The sequence below is a fragment of the Podarcis tiliguerta genome, assembly GCF_965153285.1.
Source record: "Podarcis tiliguerta genome assembly, chromosome: 10".
NCBI classification, from domain to species: domain Eukaryota; kingdom Metazoa; phylum Chordata; class Lepidosauria; order Squamata; family Lacertidae; genus Podarcis; species Podarcis tiliguerta.
Window position 1 is genome coordinate 7,782,223 of NC_139543.1, and position 24,369 is coordinate 7,806,591.

Sequence of the window (24,369 nt, forward strand, 5' to 3'; positions counted from 1 at the left end):
AAAAGCATTTTCCCCACTAGTGATTCCCAGAAACTGGCATTTAGCACCATAAGGCCTCCAACAGTGGAGACAGAATATAGCCATCGTAGCTAGAAGCGTCTGATAGGCTCATCCTCTTTTAAAGCCATCCAGGTTAGTGCACCTAAGTTCATGTTATGGGAATGAATTCCACACTTTTGCTGTGTACTGTGTGAAGAAATACTTCACTCTGCCTCTTCTGAATCTTCCAGAAATAAGCTTTATTGGATGGCCTCAGGTTCTAGTTTTACGAAAAAGGGAGGAAATACATCTCCCTATCCACTTTCTTCACAGCATGCATAATCTTACACCTCTACCATGTTATTTGCCTTTTTTCTACTAGAAAACAACCCAAATGTTTTCAATTTTACTCACAAGAAAGTTGTTCCACTACAATTTAGGTTGCCTTTTTCTGAACTCTGCCCAACTTTACAATGTCCTTTATGAGATGAGACATTCCCAAGAGTAGTCTTAACATACCGTATTTTTTGCTCTATAAGACTCACTTTTTCCCTCCTAAAAAGTAAGGGCAAATGTGTGTGCGTCTTACGGAGCGAATGCAGTCTGCACAGCAATCCCAGAAGCCGGAACAGCAAGAGGGATTGCTGCTTTCACTGCGCAGCAATCCCTCTTGCTGTTCTGGCTTCTGAGATTCAGAATATTTTTTTCTTGTTTTCCTCCTCCAAAAACTAGGTGCGTCTTGTGGTCTGGTGCGTCTTATAGAGCGAAAAATACGGTAGATTTTTTATCACAGCACTATTATATTGGCAGGTCTATATTCAATCGCTTTCCTAATGATCCCTAACATGGAATTCACCTTTTTCACAGCTGTTCCAACTACATTGAGCTATCCACTATGACCCCAAGGTCCTGTTTCTGATCAGTTGCCCCCAGGTCAGACCCCACAAGTGAAGTGGGGATCTTCACCACACACACACATAGTGTGCAACCCTTTACACTTGTTTACACTGAATCTCATTTGTCATTTTACTGCCCATTTACCTCCTCACAATCTCTTTTTCTTTCAACAACCTTGAACATTTGGGGGGGGATCATAAAATCTGGCAACCTCACTGCTCATCCCTAACTCTAGGTCATTACTGATCATATCATCTAAACACCCCCAGACCAACACTTAACTACTGTAGAACAAGTAATACCTATACAGTAACTTGCTCCTTAGTCCCATTATACATGTATACTGGAAACCTGCAAAGGCATTTTATTTACCTAGTAGTAACATGCATGTAAAAACCAGTTTTCAGTCTCAAGATCAAGGCAAAACAATCTAACAGTAGGAGAACCAAGAAAGAAAGACTGGTAACATATCTGACTTTCTCTTAGTTTTCAGAGATAGGTTGAAAAGGTTTTAGGATGCATTTAAAAAATAAAACAAGAAGAAAGCATTGTGGTAGGTATCTTAAAGAGTAGGGGAGAAATTCACACTTCCTGAAACAACTCAAACTGCAGCTATCATTCAAGGGAACACCAAAATAAGTCAATGTCTTATGTACCCTATCAGTGGTTGAACTCAAGTTGTTACTTTACAAGCTACTACCTTCTGCAATGATTATTTGAATCCATTAAATACTGAACTCAAACATGTTATATGGTTTGATATACAGTGTGACTGCTTTTTAAGAGTCCAAACAGAGAATGAGATAAATGAATACATAATGTAGATTATGAATTATCTACAAATTGTACTATTTAAGATAACAGGAATATCAGTGAATAGCAGAAAATAGTTTGAAAGTGGTTGATTGTTATACAAAATGCTGATGGAAGCTTTTTTTTCCAGCATAATCTGAGACTACAAAGCCATGTATGTTATAAGTTATATATTATAACTGAGGGTTTTGCAGCATGCTCAGAGTTGAGATGGGTCCTCTGAGGAGACAGGTTGTGCCATTTATCCCAGCACTGGCTGGCAGGAGGCAGAACCCTGAGAATGAAGTGTCACAGAACACATATGGTTGCTAACACATAATGCTCTTTAGAAGAGCAGCCCACTACAAGAAGCTGCCTGCATGTCTGGCACAGGGAACAGCCAAAAAGTTATAATGAGGGCTATAGCATGCCACTTAGCTGGTGTCCTGAATAATTCCTGAATAACAAATCTAGTGTAGATTTTTAATTCATACACACTTCAATTGTACAACTGGATACCCAGATGAGTTTAATGGTACTTGCTCCCAAATAAGCAACCACAAGGAAAAAGTCTAAATCTCTGAACAGTAGCATTGACTATGGTAGATTATTTGCAGGTTATCTGCAAATATTAGGTCTACTTTATACAAATGTCCTGCTCATGGGCTTCCCATAGACATCTGGTTGGCTACTGTGAAGGTAGGACTAAGGCTCTTGATTTGTTGCTCTCATCATTCTCAAGAATGAATCAACCATGATAGCAACTGGAGTCTATTATCATCTGGAGGGTCTCTGGTCTAATCAGCAACATGAGTCTTATGTTCCTAATCAGCAAGCTCCCTTAAATTAGAAACAGGTTGATCGGGATCCTGTGCATATGAACTCTGAAGAAAGTCCCACTGATTTAACAGGGTTTATTCCAATGTAACTCTGCATAGGTATCAGAAGACACAAGGAAACCTGGTTTGTAGAAGTACAACCCCTGCCCAAAACACCACAACGAGCACTGAAAACACTCAGTGGACATGAAATACTGACAGACATAAACTTGAGTAGTAGCATTCTACACAGCAACACTTTGCTGCAGATTCACTTTTTTAATGTAAAGTCATCGTTCTGGCCTTTTGTACAGTAATTATATGGCTTTTAATAAAATTCAAAAAGAAAAATATATGTACATTTTCTGGTACAAACCAAACTCTGCATATGAAGTTGTGGGTTTGGCTTTTGCTTCTGACAATAAGGTCTACCCAGTTTTATTGCTGCATGCCATATTGTAATGGAATTAGGATTTCCAGCGGGCTATTAGAAAATAATGACTGATAACCATGCCTGGACCTGTTTTGCAGCTTCTGTTTATACATGAGACCACAAATCAAACAGGAAATGGCCACAGAAAGCTCCCAACAGCATTAGTAAGTAAGTAGTAAGTACTTTACCTAAAAATATATATATATTAAACATTAAATAGGAAAAAACGTTCCTATTATCAACTCTGGAGAGAGAGAAAACAAGTTACAAGAAGAACACATAAACAACCTCCAGAAAGAAAACATTTCTATTCTTGCAGGCTTTGGCTAATTAAAACTGTACAGACATTGTTTGTTCCTATGGTATGTATTTTTTGTTTTTATATTGTAAACCACCCTGTGTTCCTTGGATGAAGGGCAGTATAGAAATTTAATAAATTAATTAATAAATACTATTTAGATAAACAAATAGGAAATATCTGACAGTGTCAATGTTTTATTGGAAGCAGATGTTTGTTTGGATTACAAGCCTGGCTCCTACAAAATTAACTACAAAATGCGGCAACACATGCTGGCTTAATACGACACTGAAATGTCATAAAAGTTTGAGACATTTTTCCATGCAGAAAAACTAATTTGCCCTTCACCTCCCAAGAGCTTTGGGTTGCATCGTGCCTCTGCCTCTCTGGTTTAGCTTCTCTAGTAAGCAGACCAAAAACTGTAACTGGAGCAAACCCACAGGGCATTTTGTATGGTCCTTGTTATTCCTCTTAAGCAATCGATTATGCATAGTTAACCCAAACAGAATGTCTAAGAAGTAAAAAAAAAACCTGTGTATATTGAGTTCATAATTATATTATCTCATTATAGACTTCCTGATCTTAGCTACCCTTTTTAATTAAAACTATTTTTTTTAATAGCAAGAAAATGCCAGAGGAAAATTTGCAGCTAGTGTTTTGGTGGTTCAGCTAGATATTAGTTAGCAGTTGCTTGGAGTCGCAAACAATTTGCGACTCCAAATTTAAAATCTCATCTATTTAATTCTCACCTCACCTCTCCAATTGGAACCAGCACAATCACAACCATAATAACCCTAGTGGTGCAGCAATAAAACTGCTAGCATGTTTGCAAAGCTAAGCAGCATTTGGCATGGTTTCAAATTGGATGGGGGGACTGTGTGTTGAAATTCCTGCATTGCAGGGGGTTGGTCTACATGACCCTTGGGGTCCCTTCCAACTCTACAATTCTATGATCCATGATCTATGTTTACTTGGAAATACCACAATTTAATGGGCTTCAAACCCAGGTGAGTGTGCTTAGAATTTAAGGGTATTCAATTTTGGCTAGATAATGGTCCACAACTCCAACAGAATTGGGGGGAAATTAGAAAGTTAAAACTTCAAAATAAGCATTTAGCAAATTATCAAGATCATGATTTAAAAAAAAAATAAAAAATGACACCCCATACATATCACACCCAGAAGTTTCTTACATGCTTAACAGCTTCAACATTTCTGCAATAAGATCTGAAAATAAGGACTTATCCGTAAGGAAAAGGTGATGGTGACTCATTTTTTGTAAGGTGCTCTTTATGGTTCTGTAACACATTCAAACATTCAGCTAAAACAATCTGAAGAGAACGCTGACCTATAAAATAGAAGGGGCACTGATATTTAAGAAACAGATACAGAAAAATAAAGAAGAAAATAACATGTTGGAAAGAAGCATTCCAACTTCCAAAAAGGTATATCCTGAAGCAATATGGAATAGATGAATAAGCGACTGCTTTTACTAAAAGCATTTATCATTAGATAAGATCCACACGTTTTTAGAGTTGGCAAAGGTAGAAATAAGCAGAGGTTAGCCTGTCACAATCATGCTCATTTTCTTACTGAAGCACCTTAAAAATGGATGAGGAAAATAATGCTAGTTATGGAGCTCTTGAGTAAAATTGAGATCTATTGGTAAGTCAAACACTTGGGTACAGAAAACAATTCAAAAAAGTTTGTGATAAGAACAATGTTGTGAAGCACAAGTTAAATCTAAGGAGAAGACTATGCTGAGAATGAATAGGTAGAAAGCACAATGCCATGTGGATAAGGCTGCTCATGTGAACGAATTGTGGCTTCTTTCAGAATAAAATTCAGGTGATCTTTCAGAATAAAATTCAGGGAAAAGAGACAGAACACAATGCTTGCATTAACTTTGGTTGGCCTAGCCCCTATGTGTTCTCATTTCTCCTTCAAGCAGAATGAAGACCCAAGAGAAATTATTATGGGTTTCCAACACTATGGCTGCATTCCTAAACAAACTTACTTGGGAGTAACACAATGAAAAAAGTAGGGTTTACTTATGGGGACATAGGCTGTCACGTTCATGTCATATAATAAAACAGGGTGGTCCAACCTCGCATGGCCTTTTTTTGGTAGCCCCAGACGTGGCAGGGAACAGGAAATAGTGGTTCCTGGGATGGTGGTGGCATTGGGAAGGAGGCATCAAGGCTCTGACAGGTCCCAGAGTCCTCTCACCTCTTTCCCAAAGGCTACTTAGCACTTTTCCAGCTTTAGAAAGGAGGTAGAAGAGCTCTAGGATCCTTTCAGAACCCTCACATCTCTTTCCCAGTGTCACCACCATCCCAGGAACCACTTCCTGTTCCCTGCCCTTCAAACTGGAACAGTACCTAATAGACATAACCAAGATAGAAGACAAAGCATTGATCTCAAGGTCTGGATCCACATTACAGCCTCTTGCATTTGCAAGCTGGTGCAAAAGCTAATGATGCTCATGAAGTCCAATGTATGGAACACCACACTGTAAGTCCCTTGTTTATAATGCAGCTCCATGCAACATGGCACTGAGGTGCATTAAAAATATATATTTTGATTTACTGTTTGTTTTTATTTGTATAGTTGCACTGTTTCACTGCTTGCTCCCCTGAGCTACTTTAAGAGGAAGGGTTGGGCAAGCAATTGAATGCACAAATAAATAAAAATAATAGTGGGAAGATCTACCCTTAACATGCAAGTTCCAGAATATACACAATGTAAACCAAAGTAGCCAACGCGGTGCCCTTCTAAGATCCATCAGTCCCAGCCAGCACAGCTAATGCTCAGGAGTTACAGGAAAGATACTCTAAAACACATGGAAACCATCCAATTGGCTACCCCTGATCTAAACCACAATTAAACAGTAAAGCTAAAGCAGCATAAAACAAAATTCAGACATAAAGTAGCAGCAGTGACAGAAATTCAAATGCACAACAATACACCTCACCCTGCTCAAAAAGTCTGGGCAAAGAAGTATGTCCCTTCACCTAACAGTGAAACTACATCAGTGGTCATAAGTAGCTTCCACTGTTGGAAACTGAATGCTACACTAAGTGGAATCTTGGTCTGATCCAATTTCTTGTGGGTTTTTGGAAAAGGCTGCGAACATGGGGCTATACAAATTTATAATCGTGTCTGAATTTTGATAGCTCATTTACACATATAATTCACAACCCAAATGATTAACGTGTGCATGCATGAACCATTCTTTCAATAGTGAAGAGTAACAAGCACAGAATAAAGCATTCAAATGTCTGTAAGAGCTAAAACAAAGTGACTAGATCAGCATCCAAGGTTATCTCCAGATGGAGAAAAATATGTAATATGTAGTGAGGTTCTAGGAGAACTTGGGAGAGTTTGAGTCCTTGATGCCGATGATATACATTTTGATAATGATAATTAGCTTTACCTAAGAACATATCAAGGAATACAGAGCTGTTTTGTGAGTTTTCCATGATTCCTGGGCTCTGAGGATTCAACGTGCTTCTGTGTTGTTGTGGGTGTCCTTCTCCCCAGCCATTTCTTCCTTCGATCTTCCTCCCTCTTTCCATGTGTTTTCTCTCTCACTGTTCTGTAACCATGTGAATTCTTCCTGAACTTACTACCTTGCCTGAATACTTAACTGACAAACCACCCTTTTGTTCACTGGACATATTGTGACATCAGAAGGTGCTGGGGGCAGTTATTGAAGATGTAGGCCCCCACATGCAGGCTTTTTGCATATGTATTAAAGCTACCCTAAGGTTATTGATTTCTGTACGAATTGGAGCATTGTATTAATATTGGTGAGTCTAGCTCTATATCATTTCTCTGTCATTGTTCGGCTACGTCCTTATGGAAGGTCTCTTTAAAAGTTATTCTATGGATTCAGCAAGCTCCACTGATGTCAAAGGCAATGATACTTTTAACATAGGGTGTCTTGCCTGTTTCCTACCTTTGATCAGAAGAGAGTAAAAGGAATTCTGGAACTCAGCATGCAAGAGGAAGTTCATATAAGAGAAGTAAAATTCCTAAAACATATTTATTTTGGGGAGGGGGTATCTCTGGATTTGTTACAGTAATGAAGCTTCTGTATTTCTATTAAATCTAGGCTGGCCTACCCTTCACTTCTCCCTCTATGTTTTTCACAGTGACTTCTCTCTCTCTCTCTGCCAATCATTTATCATTAGTTCTGGGAGATGTCTGTATTTTAGGATGTGTGATATATGGCATCTTGCTATGTGTAACATGTAGTAAGGAATACTGACCTTTTCTGTCTCATAAATAGTGGGAACTGAAACAAAAAGTTGCAGTACAGTCATACCTTGGGTTACAGACGCTTCAGGTTGTGCGTTTTCGGGTTGCGCACCGCACCGAACCCGGAAGAACCGGAACGGGTTACTTTCAAGTTTTGGCGCTCGCGCATGTGCAAAAACACTAAATCACGCTTTGCGCATGTGCAGAAGAGCTGAATCTCTACCCGCGCATGCACAGACACAGCGCTGCAGGTTGCGAACGCTGCGGGTTGCGAACGTGCCTCCTGCACGGATCACGTTCACAACTTGAGCGTCCACTGTATATTCCTTCTAAAATAACTTATTTTCCCATGTATAAGACGTCCCCATGTATAAGACGCCCCCTATTTTGGGGGACTCTAAATTAAGAAAACACCCCTCAGCACTACCCGTGTATAAGACAAGCCCCAATTTTAAACCTAATTTTTTGGTTAAAAAAACCCCTAGTCTTATACACGGAAAAATACAGTAAGTTCGCTTGTTTAGGGTCCCATAAGAAGAGCTCTGCTCGATCAGAACAGAGGCCCATCTAGCCCATCCTGTTCTCACAGTGGCAAGCTAGTTGCCTATGCAATTTCCACAAGCAAGGTCTGGGTGCAACAGCGCTCTCCCCACTTGCAATTCCCAGCAACTGCAGGCACACTACCTCCAACAGAAGAAGCAGAACTCAGCCATTGTGGTTTGTAGTGTCAAGAATGCAAACCAGAACCAGAGGAGGAGGGCAAAGTGACAAAGGCAATGGCACCAGTTTTCAAATGTGCTTTTTTAATTTCATCTATTCACAAATTCTCAATCATACAACATGTCCACACACACACACACTGCAGGCATACAGCTACCAAAGATAGTTGCTCTATCTTAACTAGATGGCCAGTCTAGTAGCAGAGAGGGATGAAGCAGGGTGATAGTGAAGCTTCACATTGGTCCTTGGGGTGCTGAAGGTCTTCACCCCAAAGTTCTTATACTCTCTCTGTCCTTTCGACTGATGTGTTGGCTATAGGGGTTCCTTTTCAATGTGAAGGCTATTATGTCTTACCTTATCAGGGTACCTTTACGCAAAGGGACACAACCATCCAGAAACATGATATTTCTTCTTCTTCCAAAGAAGGAAGTTAATAAAGTCCTGTTTATAGCTACAAGTGACTTTTTTTCTTTAGCAACCCTACAGAACCCCAAGTATTTAGACATCCATCTCATATATACAATAATTTTTCCTCAAGTTTTACTGCCTATGTAACTTTTTCCAAATGCTGTTTAAAAAATGCACATGAACCTGACCTTTAAAGAGTTTGTAAGTAAACCAATTTTAACTTACCAGGCTGCCCACGACAATTGGGATGAAGCACCCGCTCAGGTGGCAGAAGTGTAAGAGGCAGCACTCTGCCCATCCCACCGCTTCTGCCACCAAGAGGGAGGCATTCCCAGGCATGTCATTGCTGTTCATCTTCCTCACCCTCGGGGGGAAAAGCCGAGTGGCAACACTCTAAGGAGCACCTGGCTCCTGCCGGATTCAGCAAGAGCCAGAGTGTGGCAGCAGTGGAAGTGGGGCACAGGAGGAAGCAATTTCCATTTCACCTCAGATGGCAAAATGGGAGGGGACATCGTTGCCCAGCTAGTTTACACCAAAAATTGTGACACAGCCACTCAATATGATTGACAGTTTAGAAAAAGCCTTTGGATTTACAGAGACAGCAATGTCCTACTAGTTATTTCCATTCCACTAGGTTTCCATTATTTTGACGATAGATATACCCTCCTCTAAGACCAAGCTCTCCAGCTCACCTGTCTTGCTCTGTGGCTTATATAAACAGCCTCTTTCTCCAAACGTTTTCAGCACATATGTTTTACCCTAAGGTATAATTGCTACAATGTGCTCCAGCACCCTCCATGCCCAGCTTTACCCCTCCCCGCTTTTCATTTTCCCTCTAATTCCTGGGGGATGATTTGTTCTAAACTGGTTGCTCCTTGGTTCCCATTGCCTAACCCCTGTTTAATAGTTGCTCTAACTAAAAAAAATAAAAATAAAAATCAGCATCAACAGTCCAGTTCCAATCCTGTTTGAGCAGAACCTGTCCTTTTTCTACAGACCTAGCTTGTCCCAAAATGTTCCCCTGCTTCTAAGAAATCCAAACCACTCCTCCTGGCACCATTTCATCCATATACTGAGATGACACAGCTGCGCCTGTCTAGCTGGCCCTGCACATGGTATTGCTAGCATTTCAGAGAAAGCCACATTGAAGGTCCTGGCTTTCAGCATCCTTCCTAATAGTCAAAATTTCACTTCCAGGACTTTATAATTCCCCACATCACTGGTGCTAAAAGGCACCATGACCACTGACTCCTTCCTAGCACTATCCACCAGGCTATCTAGATGCCATGCAACATCTGTAAAATCCTGCCAGCATGGCCAACAACATGGGGGGAAATGACAGCTTCCCCCCCTCTGCTTTAAAACCCACATCTGGCATATCTGGGAGACATTTTCTCCCATACGTCACTTCACTGTCTGTTGCTACACTTGCATTGTACTCCCCAAGGGAGCTCAGCCTAGTTACCTCCCTGGCATTACTTTATCAGTCAAGTTTAAAAATAAAAAGCTTTGCCAAGGCTTGAGTGGAAATGTGCCAGATAGTAATTTCAGGAGCTGACTATCTGGGACTATTGATGTTAACATTTTCCACCACTGATTTATTGGGTTTTTATTGGGTGTTTTTTATTCTCTTCATATCTGCATTGCATTTTTAAAAATAGTAAAACATCTCAGCTGCCTTCAGAAAAAGAACGTGTGGTTCATACAATAGTTCAACTAAATAAACCTGCCATCTGTATTGCATAAAATTTTCGAAGAGAAAGTCTGAACCAACAACTTAATCTCAAATAACAACAGATTAGCTAAGATAAGTAAAGGTTGTAGTTGCCATGGGACCCTGCATGATGTCACTGCACTGCCATGGTAATCTCTAGGGAGACATTTATGCTCCTCTGGCCTACTTATTTTAAAACTCCCACCAATGATACAGCACCAGGCTGATAGCACCCCCACATTAGCATAGAGAGAGACAATTCACATATGGCGATAGGGAAAAAACCTCTGAATTGCTCTGGGCAGCCACACAAAGAACAAACTGCCAGGCTGTGATACACCATAGTGCCCTCTAACCAACCTTCCACAGCCTCTGATGGCAGAGAATGCCTTTCATCCAAGCAAGTAAAAATGTCTGGCGATCAGATGGCTTGCGAGACTTGCAGCCAGATCCCATACAAAGTTAGATATGCCTAAACTCTCTCTTGGCACACCTAATTATTCATACTATCAGCTGCTACCACAGCAGCAAAAACAGCATGAACAGTGCACTCAGAAGGAAGCTGTGCTTCCCAAGGCAGTAGCAGGGAGAAGATGAACAGAGATAGAGAGACCACAAATGGAACAATTTGCTGTGCATATAGAAAGCCGTGTGTGTGTGTGTGTGTGTGTGTGTGTGTGTTATTCTGCTTCTTAATGCTCCAGCAAAGGAAGCAAGGGGTGGAAGTAGGCAAGGTAATCTTTTTTAAAGGGGAGAAGGGGTTTTCTCAGTATGCAAATAGGATGGGGTCAGGTTAGGAGGGAAATTCTGCCCTTTAGCCCAGCAACTAAAGAAGCAATAGGAGGCAGCAGAAGGGCAGGTTCCCTTACTGGAAGGATGGGCAAGCTGTGACCATCCAGATGTTACTGAACTACCACTCCCATCATTCCTGACTACCGGTCATGCTGTCAGAGGCTGCTGGGAACTAAAGTCCAACAGCATCTGGTGGGGGCACAGGCTTCCCATCACTATAGTAGGAATGGCCTTGCTAACCCCTCCTGCTTCTTTTTTAGTGCATTTTGGTGTACAAAGGCTTGCCTGCCTGTCATTCCCTTTGGGAACATGTCCCACTGCATAAAGGTGTATATCTGCTTGCATTTCCATCCCGTGAGCCAAAGGGACAGCAGGGCTTGGTTGAGGTAGACTCTCCAGGGTGCTCCACATTTTTTGCAATTTCACGTATGTACACAGGGGCTCAGAACGGAACCCCCGCGTAAACAGGGAGTCACCCGTAGATTGAAATTGATATATAGTTCATATCATTCCAGAAAAACCTGCAGTTCAAAGACCACGACATGTTCAAAGACCTTGCCCAAAAATAGAATGTTAAGAGACAGGCCAGAAATTCTCCAATACAGTGGAATTCAGGGAGTTTCTACAATAAATTTATCATCATAACCTCTTTCAAACTTGCTGAGACCTCACCTTCTCATAAAGAGGCATTTACCACTCCCACAATCCACTCAACTAGTCTTGCATGTTTAATACAGGTAATTTACCTAAAAACATGTAATTACAACTTTGAAACAGCCCAATCTGAGTGGTATTTTATCTATTGTTACTAATTAATTTACTGAAACAATGCATTTTTATAAATAGAAAATGTTCTGTCCCACTTCACTACCTGACAAGCAACATCAATGTCTGAATCAGAAGAGGATGGGCAAGCAGGTCTAGAATCCACACTTCACATAGATTTCTAACCCTTCAGCCACGATAGCAGACAGATGAACACTGTGTCACTTAGATCATAAGTGATTTCCACAAGAGACCCTAGATCTGTAGAATACCACAAGTCTGAGATGCAAGAGGTATCGGGTAAAAACCCCTGGATGTGATCTCCCACTAGAAAAGGCTAGGATGAGCCCCAATATGACATATTGTGATAACCTATCAGGGAAGTAATTGCATAGGCCAGCTCTGAGGCTTCTCTCGTGGAAAACCCCATTCCAAAAACAGCCAAGGCATGTTTCACAGGGAAACATGGCAAACTGGCAAACATTTTACCAAACATAATACTGGAATGAGTTCTGAATCAAACAATTACAAATAATTAAATCAAAACATGGGCTTTTGTAAATCACGAAGCAAAAGTATGGAGGGGAGAGGTTTCTTGCCCTGGCTTTTCTGCAGTTATTTTTAAGTTCATATTTCAGTTAATCTCACATCTGAGTCATCAAACTGGTCCTTCAAGATAATGAAATCAGCAAAACCTCACCCCCTTTGTATTTCAAAGAGGGGAGAAACAAACAAAACACGCCCAAAGAAAACCCCATACTGTGCATTTACTTTAAAGCAAGAGCACAAAATCTAGCATTTCCTCCTTTACTGTGAACCTGAAACTGTTCTTACCCTGAAGCACCACTTTAGCTAATGGGGCCTCCTGCTGTTGCCGCGCCGCCACTGCATGATTTCTGTTCTCATCCTGAAGCAAAGTTCTTAACCCGAGGTACGATTTCTGGGTTAGCGGAGTCTGTAACTTGAAGCGCATGTAACCTGAAGCATATGTAACCCGAGGTACCACTGTATTTTGAACAATGATAAGAGATCACACATTGGAACAGGTGCTATTTTGTACCACTTGATACCTACACTACTACTCCTGGTGATTTCCCAAAAGACGGCAGAGGTTTAGGATTAGATGGCTGCCTTCCCAGGTTGACAAGAAATACCGACCCTCACTTTCCTCTGCAGCACAAGCAGAAACCATAAAGGCTTAAAGAAATGTTTCAATGGAAATACCAGTTATAAGCAGCACAAATGAAGCTCCAGTTAGTTAAGGAAAACCAAGCTTATTATTGCAATCCTATATACAGCAATCCAAGAGCATGTCCCATTCAACTTGGGGGCTTACTTCTGAGCAGACATGTGGGGGATCACACTGTAGAACACTGTAAGGACTTCTGTAATCAGAGGTACACACACTCTCTATGGGGCAGCATTTTGAGATCATTCTCTAGTCTTTACATATTCAGAAATCTATAGTAAATATCACCCAAACAAGTCCAGCTTTCAGGCACTAATAAGAATTAAAATCACTTTACATTTTATAGACTATTTATCTGTTCAAGAGATAAACCTATCCAGTCACTTCCAGATGATCAGCTAAAGAAAATTTACAGAAAGCAGGACTTTTGTTGTTGTTTAAACTCTGCAAATGACTAATACTGGCATGTTTTGACAAGAATGCTATTAAAACATTTAGGTAAGGTTATAATGGCTATGGATTTGAGGTTAGCTATTGCACTCAATATATTTTGAAATGGATCTTTTTCTGTCTTGAACTGGACTGAAAACAGATACACTATTTTTTTTTTAATTATTTATTCAAAAGTTACAATGCAGCTTTGTTCACTGCCATAATATCACGGAATGTAATTCTCTCTCTGTATATGTGTGTGTATATGTTTTACTATAATCAGTTTCCTGCCCTATGTCTTTTTATCAGAAGGCACATTAATGTTATACTAAGAAATAATTTTATATAAACTTAGGGTTATATTAAATGTAGGATTAAGCAGATCATTCTGTCAAGGCAATGATTTCTCCTTGTGCAACAGAGCATACTTCCCCTCTCCTCTCCTATGCACCCCCAAAATCTGTTCTAGGATTCTCCCAATCCTCTGTAACTGATTTAGAGACAGCACACGATGCATGCAAAAGGGGGGAGCCCCATTATGCTAGCACTAATCCTTGTGCTGGCGCAACTATTTAGTTGAATACCACCCTGAACATATATTTGATGGCATTCTCAAGCTCATTCAACTGTGTTTAGACTCGCTACTACACATTAAGAGAGCATATTTCTTTGTAATCTTAACCACCTGGTAATGAATTTAACGTGATTAAAGCCTTCCCCTTAAAATTCTTCTCTGTTTACTTTTCTGAACTTCAGGAGGTAATGCCTCCATTATGTAGCCAAAATGGCAGCACCAGCACAGAACAGGGAGGGACCGTTAAACTGGAGGGAACCCCAAAGTTTGCAAGGGTACAAAGCGTCTTACCAAAAAGCATGAATACCCCAATTAAGATCTCTGCGCCATGAGGTGTGAGGCTAAGTGGGGAGAAAACTGATGACTTGAATGGGGGGGGGGGGAGAGAGAGAGAGAGAGAGAGAAGAGAAAGAATGAATGAGAACAAGTGGTTGGGTTGGAACAAGAGGGCAGCACTCAGAGCTGAAAGAACCATTGTCTGTACAGGTCAGTTCCTAATACATCCCCAGAGACAACAGTGAGAGCTGCCTAGAGACACCAATAAATAAATCCAATATTTTAATGTTGCTAGAATTGAGTACCCCAGGGTGGAGGACCTTAAAAGGTAGCAAGCAAAGAGAGGAGTTCCTGCTCTAACTCAATTATATTTTTTGTGCAAAACATCTGAAAATGAAATACTGCTAATTTTAAAGCAAGTGCAAGTAATTGTCCCTGAACAGCTGGTTGAAAGACACTGTGGCTTCAGAAAGAGTGTCTTCAGGCAGCCGTGTAGTATAAGTTACAGTGAATACTGCATGTCTGGCTCTGGGTAGTTTACAGCACTTTGTTTTTGTTCAGTGGTATCAAACTCCTATTACAACGGGGATTGGCCTGAGGATTAGGGAGTACAACAACCCTGAAATATTATCCATTGCTTTTAGCCCAGCCTGCAATCCTGGGATGAAAGTAGCCCACAACACTCCTGTAGTGTTATTCAGTATTATAAAAAGGTACCCCTGCCCGTCCGGGCCAGTCTTGCCAGACTCTAGGGTTGTGTGCCCATCTCTCTCAAGAGGCCGAGGGCCAGCGCTGTCCGAAGACACTTCCGGGTCACGTGGCCAGCGTGACATCGCTGCTCTGGCGAGCCAGAGCCGCACACGGAAACGCTGTTTACCTTCCCGCTAGTAAGCAGTCCCTATTTATCTACTTGCACCCGAGAGTGCTTTTGAACTGCTAGGTTGGCAGGCGCTGGGACCGAACAACGGGAGCGCACCCCGCCGCGGGGATTCGAACCACCGACCTTTCGATCGGCAAGCCCTAGGCGCTGAGGCTTTAACCCACAGCACCACCCGCGTCCCTTATTATACCCCTATTATAATATCAGTATTATACCCCTATTAAAATTTGGGGGGTTGTGCTGAGAGAAAGTAGCCTTGCAGCACAGTTAATTTTGCAGGTTAGAGGTGAGGCTGAGGCTAGTTTGGGTTATAAAATATCCCTCATGCTTTACAGGTTGCAGCAAAGGTCAATCCATTCAAAGTGACCCATCAGACCTCCTCCTGGACCAAATGAAGCCCTCAATTGCATTCAGAAGACTGACTGCCCATTAACATACATGCAGATGGATACACTATTTTGAAAAAGAAATACAAAAGTTTGCACATGAAAAACCAAATTAGAACACTGATGATAATTTAGGGTTACCAGACGTTCCCGTTTACCGGGGACAGTCTCCAGATTTGCGAATAAGTCCCTGGACAAATTCCATCCCCAAAATGTCCCCGGATTTCATCTAATGTCCCCAGGAAATGCAGCATCAGCAGTCTCAGCAGCCCGGAGCAGTTGGCTCTGGCTGATTTCAGAAACTGCTCAGAAGTCCCCATATGATGGCGGTGCATGGTCTCCAAGATGCAGCTTCCAGGCTGCTTCCACCTTCCCTGACCCCAACAACTAAGCTGTGAAGGGAGGCTTCCTGCTGCCTATCAGAGCAGCCTCCCAACTCCTACTTGCGTGCAAGCAGGAGCGGGGTGGGGATGTCTCAGTTAGGCAAGGGGAAGCCTCCCTTCCCAGATGAGGGATCCCTGCCCCCTCCTGCCTGAACGCAAGTAGGAATGGAATTGGGGCTGCTCCGATGGGAAGGGAGGCATCGCGCTGCCGCCGCTCTCGACCCTCCTTCTCCGCCTTCCATGCCTGACCCACCAAACCACTTCCCCACCACCACCACCGAAGCACCAACAACTCAGGGGCTGCCCAGGCTCATGGAGAAAGGAGATAGAAGCCTCGGAGGAAGGGAAACGTGGCCGTTGAGGTCAAGGCGGCGGCTGCCCCTCTACCATCGAACAAACGTGTAGTATGTATGTATTTATTTATTTAAAGTGTTCCCCGGATTCATTGAAAAAAATCTGATAACCTAATGCCAATCCCTAGGGACGCGGGTGGCGCTGTGGTTAAAACCTCAGTGCCTAGGACTTGCCAATCCTATGGTCGGCGGTTCGAATCCCCGCGGCGGGGTGAGCTCCCGTCTTTCGGTCCCAGCTCCTGCCCACCTAGCAGTTCGAAAGCACCCCTAAGTGCAAGTAGATAAATATGTACCGCTTTATAGCGGGAAAGTAAATGGCGTTTCCGTGTGCTGCGCTGGTGCTGGCTCGCCAGAGCAGCTTCGTCATGCTGGCCATGTGACCCGGAAGTGTCTCCGGACAGCACTGGCCCCTGGCCTCTTAAGTGAGATGGGCGCACAACCCTAGAGTCGGACACGACTGGCCCGTACGGGCAGGGGTACCTTTACCTTTTAATGCTAATCCCCCCCCCCAATCTCTCTCTCAGAGATTTGGTAATACAGGAGCATGCTGCAAAAGTCTTGTTGTGACCAGGGATTTGATATACATTCCAAGAGGGTTTTGCTTAGTTTTATTTGATAGTTTTTCAATCTCATTCAGCGACTTTCAAATTAATATGTTGCCACCTAGTGGCTTGTTTTGACATCTGCTATCCAAACAAGCATGACAGTGCCTATTCACAGACAGAATGCCTATTCGAAATCTTCAAATTTTTACACTGCTACTCCTCAAATCAATTTATTTTTGGTTCTGCTGCATCAGACCAATGTGGGGATTAAATAAGTGTCTTTGAACCTAGCGTTTAAAAAATTCCCAATATGTGATAGCACTTGGGGATTACATTCTTTCTAAGGTCTTGAATGAAAAACAGTAGCTCATAAGGAAGGCTAATATGTAAGTTAGCAAATCAAAAGCATCACTAAGACAGTATGACCAATATAATCAATACTTGACACTTGAGCTTGTTTCCCAGATTTAAAAAATCACCACGGAAAAAAAACTTGCCAGTTTTACTACCAGATCCAGCACAAGTGTTTGTCTTTCAGAATCCCAGTTAAAAACAGATTAAAGCAAGAAAAATAAGTACTTAAATCCAATTACACACTACAACATATTAGAGGGGGTGGGGACAACAACAACATACTGGTTGCTAAACCTTTCTTCCAAACAGGAGCACCATCTCCTAGGGGCTGACCCTTTTGGGGGCCCCAATAGTTTCTGGGAGGAGCCGTCCGCACAAAAAAGTTAAATGGTGGTGAAAGCAGCCCCAGGCCAGTGCGGAAGGAGGAGAAGGCACAGGGCTGCTACTGTGCAGGGCTCTGCCCCGATCCTCCAGAGGAGGCCAAGTTGAGCCGTGGCTCCTTTTCCTCCTCCTACTGCCGCAGAGGGGAAGCAGCCCTAGGCCGGTGGCAGCAGCAAAAGGAGGCAGAGCTGCTGCTGTGCTGTTGCCACGTTCGGCTCCGCCGCTCAGCTCCTCAGATGCCCTGATGTCATACACACGTCAGGACATCATGCACACAACATTGCATGCCACGCGCTTCCAGCCCCCCATTCTTCTTTGGAAGGTGGCTCCTATGCTCCCATACATGCTAATATGCCGGAAGTTGCCAACCTGTTGGAGCCAATGGGCTCATTTGAAACCTGGGGAAATGGGTGTGAGTATCCTGCGCTCTCTGCAACTATGCACACACTTACCACAACCATACATGTGCACACATTTTCACCCCACCAACAAATGTTGTTTTTCTCTCTCTCTCTCTCTTTCTCTCTAATTGCTTTTTCAGGCCTAATTTTGGGACACAGGGAAATATTCCTAGAGAATGCAGCTGGAGAGGCAAGAGTTAACCTTCCCTCCCAGTTGCAATCTCTATGAAGATCAGCCCACATCACAACAATTAAGCTTTGAAAAAAGACTTCTAGTGGAAACAGCACAAGGCTTATGTCCAAGCCTACTTTCAGAGTGGGGAGGGGTGGGGGAAATGGGACCCTGCGGACGCCAGGAAAAACCTCTGTGGTTGTCTGTGTATCCAAAAGCACCATGGTGGTGATCTATTATATTTGCACCAAAGAGTTTTTCACGTACTGCCACCAGAGGTTCCTAATACAAGTGAAATATTGGCTTTCTTTACTTACCTGAATGGGATATGAATCTGTACGGTAGTTGCAGTGAAAGCATAGTTTTCAGAACCACTTTTATATAGTGTATTATTTTAAATGAGAAATAATCAGATTAAGCTGCTCATTATTCTTTAAAACAAAAGCATATCAGGAAATAACTCTTCTTATAAGCAGACTCTCTTGCCACAAGCATTTCATTTGCAAGTATCAATATATTTACTTCATTTGATTACACATAATAAACTTCACAAACTTTCTCGGTAGTGGCACCCACCCTGTGGAATGCCCTCCCATCAGACGTCAAGGAGATAAATAACTATACAACCTTTAGAAGACTTTTGAAGGTGGCCCTGTATAGAGAAGTTTTTAATGTTTGATATTTTATTATGTTTCTGTATATGCTAGAAGCCATCCAGAGTGGCTGGGGTAAGCCAGTCAACTAGATAGGGTACAAATAAAATTGTTGTTGTTGTTGTTGTTGTTGTTGTTGTTATACAAAACAACAAAAGTTGTTAATCTGTATGCCAAACAGGGAGGATGAAGAGAAATATTGGGCAGTATCCAATGAAGTGTTTTAACTAGTGCAAGGACTTTTGGCTGAGTGATGGAATTTCCCTTCCCTCTCCTCATGCATCCCCTAAATCTGTTCAGAGGTTTTTCCAATCCTAAGAAGCAAATTTGGGGAGGTGCCAGGGGGTGGGACACATGAAGAGAGGGGAGGGAGGGGAAGTTCCACTGTGCAAGTGGAAATCCTTGCAGAAGAAAAAGCACTTTGCTGAACACCTCCCATACTAATTGGATAAAATATACAGTGGTGCCTCGCAAGACGAAATTAATTCGTTCTGCGAGTTTTTTCGTCTTGCGAATTTTTCGTCTTGCGAAGCAATGCACCCTGGGTATTAACGGTTTTAAGAAAAAGGAAACAAACTTGCAAGACGTTTTCGTCTTGCGAAGCAAGCCCATAGGGAAATTCGTCTTGCGAAGCAACTCAAAAAATGAAAAACTCTTTCGTCTTGCGAGTTTTTCGTCTTGCGAGGCATTCATCTTGCGAGGTACCACTGTATATATTAGCCCAACAGGCCTCAGTTGCCTTCATTGTTGCCAGAACCATAAAACAAATTGTGAAAACAGGAAACTGCAGCATTTTATGAAGTACCAAGGAGGGATTCATCTTTCCAGCCTGACTTCAACAATATATGGGTATATTGACTGATTGATAGCTATTGATAAATTGATAGGGTTTTTTAATAATCATAATTCGAACATTCTGGTCCAACACCATGGAATTCTAAGACCAATGCTTTAGTTACTTAAGGCAATCCAGTTCCAGCATGTATGTCCTAAATTTCTCACTTTACTGCCTTTCAAAAGAAAAACCACATTTACACTCCTGGAAGATGTTCCAAAAGTATATGCAATGACAATAAATGCTTTATTTACTCCATACATAAACAGGTCTAAACAGAATGTGAACTTGCTTAAACTATCATAATATAAATTAAAATCTAACCTTAATGTTAGAACTATTTAGAGAGAGAGAAAATTCAGTGGACTTCTTGATACTACTTGTCTCAATAAAATGGCTGGAAGGGGACCGTAACTGCTTTCAAAGCAAATACATCTCAAGATAGCCAGCTGAAGTTTGAATTACCTTGCAGGTTTCTAAAAAAATATTACTTTAATGTAACACTCAACTAGTCACTTACCCCGCAAATGACAAGGCAGCCCTATTGACCCCGTAACAGTCGGCAGTAGGAAGTGTTAAATGTACACACTCACACCTATGGTTGACCTGTATTAAATAAAAGTGGCACACAGCACCCTTTCATTCTCTTTTCTAGCTTTGAAAGAGGTACTAGAAAGCTGGATTACTATATTCCACAGAAGCACAAAGTGCATCAGACCCTCTTTTTAACTCCTTCCCTCTTTGTTTTTTAAAGGTCAGTAAACAGAGAAGAAGTTGAATTTCCAGTAGTGTTGTATAAGAGAATTGGAGTAAACAGGAGAGAGAAACTGCCTAATTATTTAAAATGCTGACCTGCATTAGAGGAGAAATGCCACAGAGTTAGATCATTTATACAGATAGTAGCATAGACGGTGGAAACTTGATCTGCTCAAACTTCTAGAATGCCTGTGGGTATTTGCCCAAATGCAGTATTTATTAAGAATAAATCTTCAATCCTACACAGAAGCCATAGCATTATTAGTAATGAGTTAATGTGAAACAAGAAAAGTGCAATGTAATAGCATTAATCCAAATGCACTCTAAGAAATGTGCCAGTACTCAGCAGGAGTAAGCCAATGTTATAAATAACAGGTTTCACTGTAAAACTCAAACTGTAATGTGAAAGGAATAGGACATTTAAAAATAAATTCATATTAAAAGAAAGTCTCAAACAGCTACAGAAAGCTGTTTCTTTTTATTACTGAATATATCAGAGTATTCCATTTGGCTTCTAAATAGCTAACAAATACATAAAAACATTGTTTCATGCTGAATAAAACTATTTTGGCATAGTTCAAGAAAAATATACTTAACAGCAGTTCACCAACCTTTTAGTGTAAACTGGGCCAACAGAGCTCACTCTCATTCCATTAAGAAAAGACCCATTCAATCTTTCCCCATGTAACTAAAACACTTATTTCCTTAATGTCTGCTGCTCAACCCATTTAATCAGAATTTTAATTTAAACTTGTTTAAGCTTGATTCAACAAGATTTCAAGATGCAAGCAACAATTATATATATGCATGTTAAAAAGCACGTCTCTTCAGATTTTTATTACTTTGAATTTCTAGTGTTTAAACCAGAAATTTATTTAAGCACTGTCCAAGACCCAGAATCTTCTCAGTCACTACAGAGCAATACCACAAAATTGAGACATCCAGCATTATTTAAACAGTGGTGTAAACAAACATAGAAAGTGACTTTTCTGTTTACACACAGCATTAGAATTCAGATGGAGAAACCAAGTGTCAAACCCATGAATAACAGTTTTCCAGCAGACAGGCAGCACCTTCAGTGCAGATGAGGCAAGAAGAAAAAATACTAATATATGTTGAATCAACTCATTTGCAGTTTAATCCTTCCACTAATACACCCAGCAGGAATCCTCACCACTAATCCTTGCCTCATTTTCTATGCACTCTCACAACATTTGGAGCAAGGCACCGTTGTGGGAGAAAAGGATTTGATCACATGTATGTCAATTTATGTTCACTATTGCTTGATATATATCACATGGGAGCTCAATATACACGTAATCTATGATTGCCTCTGATGAACGTTTAAAGATTGTAGGCATGCTGAGCCCTGAACCACAAACACACACAGTAATACCTGCCAACACTGCAGAAAAACTGCAAAGCTTTCTATTGCTAATGCACATAGATCCCGTTTACCAAATACAATGTGATCCCTGGAAATGATTTTTGTTAGGCGTTCACATAACAAGTTCGTGATTTCCATCATTTCCTACGAAAATATTTCTAATCGGGGATTTGTCTGCTCTCTTTCCCCCTCTCTCCATGGTTCCTTCCTGAAATGGCTGCAGCAAATCAGCAAAAGAGAGGCAACAGAGGGGGAAGCTGATTTGTCCTCTCTCTACTGCTCCCTGATTTGTTTGATTTTTCCTGCTCTCTGATTTGTCCAATCCTGCTCCCCCACTCTGTGGTTTCTGTCCAAAAATGGCTGCTGCCAACTAGCAAAGCACAAAAAAGGGAGTAAGGAAATCAGCTGTTCCGATAAGTGAATCTGTGGAGTTTATAGCGAAGTTTGGGCAGAATTCTATAAGTATGAATAAGTGAATTTTCTGATAGAGAGTGTGCAGATAGCAGGACCTGCATGTACAACATATGAACAAGCCCTAGGAACCTAACTGGTTGAACAAAGCAGTGACAAAGTACAATTCAGTTCTTGAAATACAAGTAAATAATTTAAAGTGATTTTTCAGTCAATAAAACGGAACTGATTATCGAGAATAATAATTTACCTCAGAACATGGCCAACATTATTAAGATAGTTCATATTAAAAGGGGTATATTAATTTTCAATAAAGGGCGTTATTACATTAAAATAAAAGAATTTTTAAAAACCAACATTGAAACCTCATAACATTCCATAGAAAGGCATCCAAAAAAACAAATTACACAACTAAATGTATTAAATGTGTGGGCAAATGTATAAAATTATTGACAATGCACAGATATTTAATAGCCAGGTTCACATGTACTGCCATAATTTAGCATAATATGAGTGAGCCTTAGAATTATACATTCTCTGGCATGGTCACAGAAGCTGAGAGGCATTATTAACGGAACATGTTGAGGGAGACACATGGTAACAAAACTGCACAAGGAAACTTGTTTTGGACATTAGTGTTGCTATTACTTTGCTTCGTGGTCAAAACATTTATCCTGGTATATTACTGGGTCAGATTCAATCTGCTAATGTTATTTTTCAAACTAAGGATCATGTAGAGGAAATCTCTTAAATGAAAATGTAATACAAGCAAAAAACCTACTATGGATCTTGTGACAGAGACCTCTAGACAACAACTATATTTTGTTTGCAAGAAATAAGCTAGTCCTGTGTATTCAATAGCAAGAGTCTTTCTCTAAACATCAATACATTTGTTTCTCAGAAAAAAAGTGTTTTGCGAAGCCTCTTGATTTCAGCAGCAATACTCACTAGAAGATGGGAGTCAGCCTTCTTGTAACTTAATGCTGAGCGAGACATTTAGGGCCAATTCTATGCCACAGTTGCACTGGCAAGGGTAGTAGAGCCAGATATGGTACTCTAAGACAATTAAAACAAATGCTATATACTGGGACAATGAGAAAAAGGAAAGAAATCCAAGAGAATATATGTACAGTTTATAGCATAACGGATAATAACTACAACTTCAAAAAGCAAAAGGCAACTGTCTAGAATACAAATTTTGTGGTAACATGTTGCACTAATCTATAAGGTGACCACCCAATGGACTCCAAATCTTGTGGAACATCTAACAAGGAAGAATTAATCAGTGGTCAATCCAGCAGGAAAGGTGACAACACAAACTCAGCAGAATTTGTCCTGGGAAAACACAGTTACATTGAGGACAAGTAAATTTCCCCAAAGAACAAGTTGTAAACATTCTGATGTGAAATAGTGGAGGATTATAAATTAACAAAAACATCAATCATGTAAAAATGACGCACTCAAGAGGAATGACTCTTTCCTAAAAGCAGAAGTCCTCTATTAAGAGGGAGACAATATATTCCATACAAATATAGAAATATCTCAAAAGAACCCTAGAGACAAGGGATAAGGTAAAGGTAAAGGTAGCCCTGCCCATACGGGCCAGTCTTGACAGACTCTAGGGTTGTGCGCTCATCTCACTCTATAGGCCGGGAGCCAGCGCTGTCCGCAGACACTTCTGGGTCACGTGGCCAGCGTGACAAGCTGCATCTGGCGAGCCAGCGCAGCACACAGAACGCCGTTTACCTTCCCGCTGGTAAGCGGTCCCTATTTATCTACTTGCACCTGGAGGTGCTTTCGAACTGCTAGGTTGGCAGGCGCTGGGACCGAACAACGGGAGCGCACCCCGCCGCGGGGATTCGAACCGCCAACCTTTCGATCGGCAAGCCCTAGGCGCTGAGGCTTTTACCCACAGCGCCACCCGCGTCCCAGAGACAAGTGATAGAAAGATGGTAAAGAATAACCAGAAGGAGAGATGGTACATCAGGCATCTATGTAAAATAAAGTTTCCTTATAAAATAAGACAGAGATTTATTTATTCTGATTTCTGGAAATAGCACTCAACAGTATAGAAAAGCTGTGTACACATTACTAGGTTAAAATGCACATAAAATGTTCTATT

At 41.2% G+C, this 24,369-nt stretch overlaps 1 protein-coding gene across 7 annotated transcripts in view; it reads right to left on the minus strand.

Moving 5' to 3' along the window:
* SRPK2 (SRSF protein kinase 2) overlaps positions 1-24,369 on the minus strand; it is an 89,113-nt gene that overhangs the window by 61,795 nt on the left and 2,949 nt on the right. For 2 of the 7 annotated variants that reach the window (XM_083399619.1, XM_083399615.1), the window contains exon 1: positions 6,654-6,851. The exons of 4 other annotated variants lie outside the window; for them this stretch is intronic. In XM_083399619.1, coding sequence (XP_083255745.1) covers positions 6,654-6,795 — 142 coding nt within the window. In that variant the 5' untranslated portion in view covers positions 6,796-6,851. Of the gene's footprint in view, positions 1-6,653; positions 6,852-24,369 lie in introns of those variants that run through there. One more of the 7 variants, XM_083399616.1, reaches the window with a different exon arrangement.